This window comes from Prunus dulcis, chromosome 1 (genome assembly GCF_902201215.1).
Source record: "Prunus dulcis chromosome 1, ALMONDv2, whole genome shotgun sequence".
NCBI lineage: Eukaryota > Viridiplantae > Streptophyta > Magnoliopsida > Rosales > Rosaceae > Prunus > Prunus dulcis.
In genome coordinates this window covers 24,421,566-24,426,865 of record NC_047650.1, presented here as the reverse complement: position 1 = coordinate 24,426,865, position 5,300 = coordinate 24,421,566, and the positions used below count along the sequence as shown (strand labels likewise).

Here is a 5,300-nt window from a genome sequence, read left to right as displayed (position 1 = left end):
TTTTGATTCGTCACATGTAAACAGCCGATGATTTCGTTTGCAGGCAGTTGGGGCTGGGCTGCTAGGTATCTTTCTATTTGTAATGTAATAACCCAAGAAAGTAGGAGAGTTTTACCACCATCCCCCCTTCCCCCGAAAGAAAACCTTAAATATAGACGTGTTTGAGGGTGGGTAAAAATATGAAGTATTACTGAACTTAACAGTCGTTGGTTTTCACTGTTTGAGTATGCAATATCTATTGCCAAACCGAACCAAACCGTTGGTTTGGCTGTAATTTTGAGATAAAACTGATCTAACTTGGACTGTGCTTGCTTACCTCTACTTGCAATAGGAAATATGTCAAACTCGCAATAGGAAATATGTCAAACTCGTATCTAACGAACTGGAAATACCTTGACGCTTCTAGATTGTAAAAATTATAGTACATCAAGTCAATTTGGTTGCAACAGAGTGTGTGGGGGAAAGATCCATGAGTGTTCATCTCCCTTGACCATAAAGACTTAGACGAGAACAAAACATACAGTTGCATTATTCAATTGTCAGTCAATTTGGTTAAAACGTGTCATTGGCCTTACGGACAAGCATGCAGGTCATGAGTCAGCTACATGCATGGTGAAATTTATCCACCAAAAACAAAACATGGTCAAAAGTTAAAACCTACTTTACCATGCATGATCAACAACAACATTAGAACGTGACGGGGGATCATCGTCACGTGTCTGAATATGTTTGGGTCATATCAATTTCCTCCCATCCCGTGTGTTCCAAAATTTCAATTTCTTGGAAACATAACATGTGCTGCCCCTGCCGTTGATGAAGCCGAAATGGGATTTAGATTAGTACCCTCTAATTAATCAAGGATTAAAAGGTTTTGGTATGAACACAATTAGGAGGATAGAGTTAGAGCACATGGTAAATTTGGTAGCAGCTGTATTCGGTTTCCAGCATTTTAGGGTTGGCATTTAAACGGTGTGCTGTGTTGTGTTGTGTCCCATCCCATCAACTGGGCTGACTTTTGGGGACGACGATGAAGTCTTAGGATGTTTCACAAACATGGCTATGTCTTCTTCAACGGATGGGCGGAAAACATGCCCACATGGCTATAGACGCCAACACGAGACGAGGCACAGGTCTATGGAACATGGGTCAATCTTTAACCCCATGATGTAATTTTTATGTTTTGGCCCTTTGCTGCTCCGGTTTCTGCCTCCTTGTTCTTGGAATTCACTCGACCTATCACATGGAGAACCAACGTTTTTATGAATTTTGTTTTGTTGTGCCCCTGTCCCATATCAATCCAAGTTCTTCCGAGCTCTCACAATTCAACTACAGTTGAATGGAAACAAAATAAGTTGCAATGATTCGAATCGTTTAATTTTCAAATCTTCGTTTATGGATCATTCTTGATGTTATTATGAAAAAAATAAATGAAGACGAGAGATAATTAATTGAAGGTAAACATCTTTCTAATTGTCAACAATTAATTAATGTATAATATTGCATTTCATTTAAGTAGTTAAGTGTGAGATAATTAATATGAGTGGAGTGGGGTCACAAATTAGTAGCGAAAGCCCACCACGCTGGTAGATTGCCAACACAAACTCGTTACTGTCCTACAATTTGTTACCCAAATTGCCTTAAATTTTCTAGAGGCCGGAGCCTTGGCGACCACAGTGCTATTCCGCAGTTTCAGCTTTCTTCTTTTGTTGGTTGGTGCCTTGGCGATGTGTTTGATCATTGCAAGAATAAAAACAATAAATTTTTGGTTGTTTTCAGGCCACAAAGTTGGCGTTACGTGAAAATCCAAGCAAAACCTCAGGCGGGTTAAGTCAGATTCGATCCCAAATGTTTGATTGATGCGTACCATAATCACTTATTCATCACCATGTAAATGTATGCAGAAAGTATGATGATTGCTGTTTGCTGTTTGCTGTTTGCAATTTGCAAGAAAAGGCATGTGAATATATATATATATATATATATATATATCAGGCTTCCAACTTGCCGTCGGCATGCAAATTACTCCGCTCTTATGTTGGCAATGTGTATGAGGTTTTTGTTTTGACAAGTTGATGTTCTAAATTATTTCCAATGTATGAAAAGAAAAACTAAAAATGGGACATTTGTCAATCGTACAAGGGTTTCCTCATGTCACGTGAAAGTAGAATTAATTAAGGTCTATATGGAAGCAAGCAAGCAACTTGAGATGGACATACATTAATTATTATATAATCTATATATAAAAATATAATTAATTGTATTATATTGAGAGATAGAGACCGGGTGTGATGTTGGTACCAGATCTTTTTGGTTCGTAAATTCAAAATTTTCAAAACAAATAATATTTCTGTTCCTATTTAATATTTAATCAATACATATGCAATAAAATATTAGTTAAATTTGAAAGGTGTAGAAGCCACCAAGACTGGTCTGTGCTATGTGGGGGTCATTAATTTTGGCTGCTCACTATCTACAACTCCTTCACATGCCTGCGCATGACTTGGTTTTCTTTGGCGACTGTATGCTTCTGTTTACCCTTCTCTTCTGTTCATGTTTAAAATAATAATAACAACGTATTGGTATTGGGGTACAAATTACGTGCAAACAGGTGCAGTAAAAACTGCAATCAGGATTTACAGCGATGATCCCCAAGCCTCTGCTAAACATCGATCGACAGAGGAACTTAATTAGCAGGAATCACGCCACAAAAAAGGTTGAGCACATCCCGATTATTTGTTTCTTGGAAAAAGTAGAAAATCCCGCTTAATTGCAGCTTGTGTTGTGAACCCGCCAGGCTCCAGCCATATTATATTGTCGACAATTACGTATTTATACATGATTGTTGATTACTAGTATGGTTAATAACTAATTACGATAAATAATATTCTGAATATTTGCTAATTACATAAAGGCTTTTTAAACGTGTGTAAAAAGCATACTTCACTTTTTGTTCGTCGGTTTGTTTTGTTTTGTTTTGTTTATAATGGGGGTTCAAATTGATAAGAAGCATGCTAAAGTGTAATAATTAAAGAATGAATTAGAATAAGTAGTGTAGTTAATTAGATAAATTGTAGCCTAGGAATCCGGTACAATTTGACAGAGACGAGACCACACGTGCCGTGTGGTAAACCCAAACATGGAACTGGTCAACATTCAACAATGTCACACTTGCATACCCATCTTGGAGCTTTCAAACAACAAAGATAGAGGAGCCACACATATTAAATTATGTGTCTTTGTATTGGACTTACTTTTACCTAGCAACGAGATTGTAGCTTAAATGATTTTATCTATATAGCTCCGTATTCGAATTCCTTCTTTTAAACGAAATAATTGATTAATGTTAGCTAGTATTATTTTCAAATGACAAACAAGTAAGTAATAAGGATAACATGGGCTTGTGTGCTAGGACTGACACGAAGAGGCCCGCGTAGTAGGGTGATAAACAAGCACATTTCCCTTAACCCACTTGAACTCTAACCCCAGTTTGGGGACACTAAGAGAAAAGACAGTATGGCGTATCTCCATCCCCCCTCCTCCCTCCTCCCTCCCCAACCCCAACTTTTTTCTTATTTTTTTCTTTTATGATCATTTTATCTCTTTCCTCCTCTCTCTCTCTCTCTCTCTCTCTCTCTCTCAAACCCTATTAATATAAACCCTTTAGCCCACTTCTTTCTCCCATGCACTTGTCTCCCTCTTTCCTTCCCCTCTACCTTCTGCTCTCCTCCCCTTATCTGATCTCTCTCCATAACTTGTCTCAAAAAACACTTGCTCCTTTTTTATATAAGTAGAGTTACTGCCTCTCTCTCTCTCTCTCTCTCTCTCTCTCTCTCTCTCTCTCTCATTCTCATAAGTTCATAACCCATCAGTTTCTCTCTTTACTTCTCTGACATACTATCTAGCTCTCATTTGTCTTTCCCCTCATTCTATTCTAGTATTCTCAGTCAATTCAAGTTCCTTCTTCTGACACACCTCAAGCTCCAGTTAATTAACAATGTCAAGCAGAAGATCCTCTCGTTCGCGGCAGTCGGGTACGTCCAGGAATATCAGCGATGAACAGATCACTGATCTCGTATCCAAGTTACAGCAGCTTCTTCCTGAGATTCGCAATAGGCGCTCCGACAAGGTACACATTTATTATTTCTTGTTTTTAAAAAAATTTATTTTATTTCCCTTCTCTCTGTATATACGCTGTCAATATTTATATACACAACATATATATGTGGTCATTATTTGCTTAGATAATACACAGACAGAGGTAGATAAGTCACACTCAAAGCTTGCCCTCTCATTTATTCTCTAGCCACAACTTGAGTTGTGGTGTGGGACTCTAAATGTTCCCCATGCCATCCTCACCAGTCCCTCATATATGTTTCAATGTTTTTGACTAAGGCCTTTGCATTTAATAATGATGTATTAATTTGGTCAGGTCTCAGCGTCCAAGGTCCTCCAGGAGACTTGCAACTATATCAGAAACTTGCACAGAGAGGTGGATGACCTAAGTGACCGGTTATCGGAGCTTTTGGCTTCAACGGACATGGACAGCGACCAAGCAGCCATTATTAGGAGCTTACTTATGTGATACTTTTGGAGCTTCCTAATTAATCAAGTTCAGTAGTTATTAATATTATATTATTCTCTTTTTGTCATGAGCCGTTGATCTTTCTGCCTAGCTACCTACCTAGCTAGGGTTTGCTCATTAGGCCAGAAGAAAGACTATATATATATATATTTATATTTTATATAGGCTTATTATCACAAAACATCCCTGAGGTTTACGAAACTATCAGATTGCATCCTTAATGTTTTTTTGTGTCACTTATGGTCCTCAAAGTTAGTATGTGCAATCACAAATGGTCCCTGACATTAGGGTCTGTCAAAAACTCTGTTAGTTTGCTATCGTGGCATACATATATATCACAAAACATCCCTGAGGTTTACACACTTATCACAAATGGTCCTTACGAATTTTTTTTAAAAAAATTTAAATTCATAAAATTTTGGTTTTCTTTTTAAAATTATTTATAAATGAAAAAACAATTTATAGAAGGATTTTAATCTTGAGGACCATTTATGAACCCTAAACCTTTAGTTTTTTTTTCATTTTTAAATTTTATGAAATTTTAAATTATTTTTTAAAAACTTCATTAGTTTGTTGATGTGGCATATATATGGAGCCCACATCTACAATAATATAGTGTCACATGTATTTAAATTTTAATATATATTTTAAAATAATTATAATTCATAAATTTTAAAAAGAAAACAAAAATTTTATGAATTTTAAATTAAAAAATTTT

The 5,300-nt window shown here is 36.5% G+C and overlaps 1 protein-coding gene across 1 annotated transcript; it reads left to right on the top strand.

Annotated features, from left to right (window-relative positions):
• The first annotated feature begins 3,651 nt into the window (after positions 1-3,651).
• LOC117615190 (transcription factor PRE6-like) lies at positions 3,652-4,649 on the top strand. The gene is made up of 2 exons (XM_034344231.1): positions 3,652-4,126; positions 4,430-4,649. The coding sequence occupies exons 1-2, from the start codon at positions 3,995-3,997 to the stop codon at positions 4,580-4,582; spliced, it is 285 nt and encodes a 94-aa protein (XP_034200122.1). The 5' UTR covers positions 3,652-3,994; the 3' UTR covers positions 4,583-4,649.
• The last annotated feature ends 651 nt before the right edge of the window (positions 4,650-5,300 follow it).

Bases quoted from the DNA above. Each gene is read 5' to 3' on its own strand.
- LOC117615190 (XM_034344231.1), top strand. From the start codon at position 3,995: ATGTCAAGCAGAAGATCCTCTCGTTCGCGGCAGTCGGGTACGTCCAGG. The intron at 4,127-4,429 runs GTACACATTTAT...TAATTTGGTCAG, and splicing joins GCAATAGGCGCTCCGACAAG to GTCTCAGCGTCCAAGGTCCT.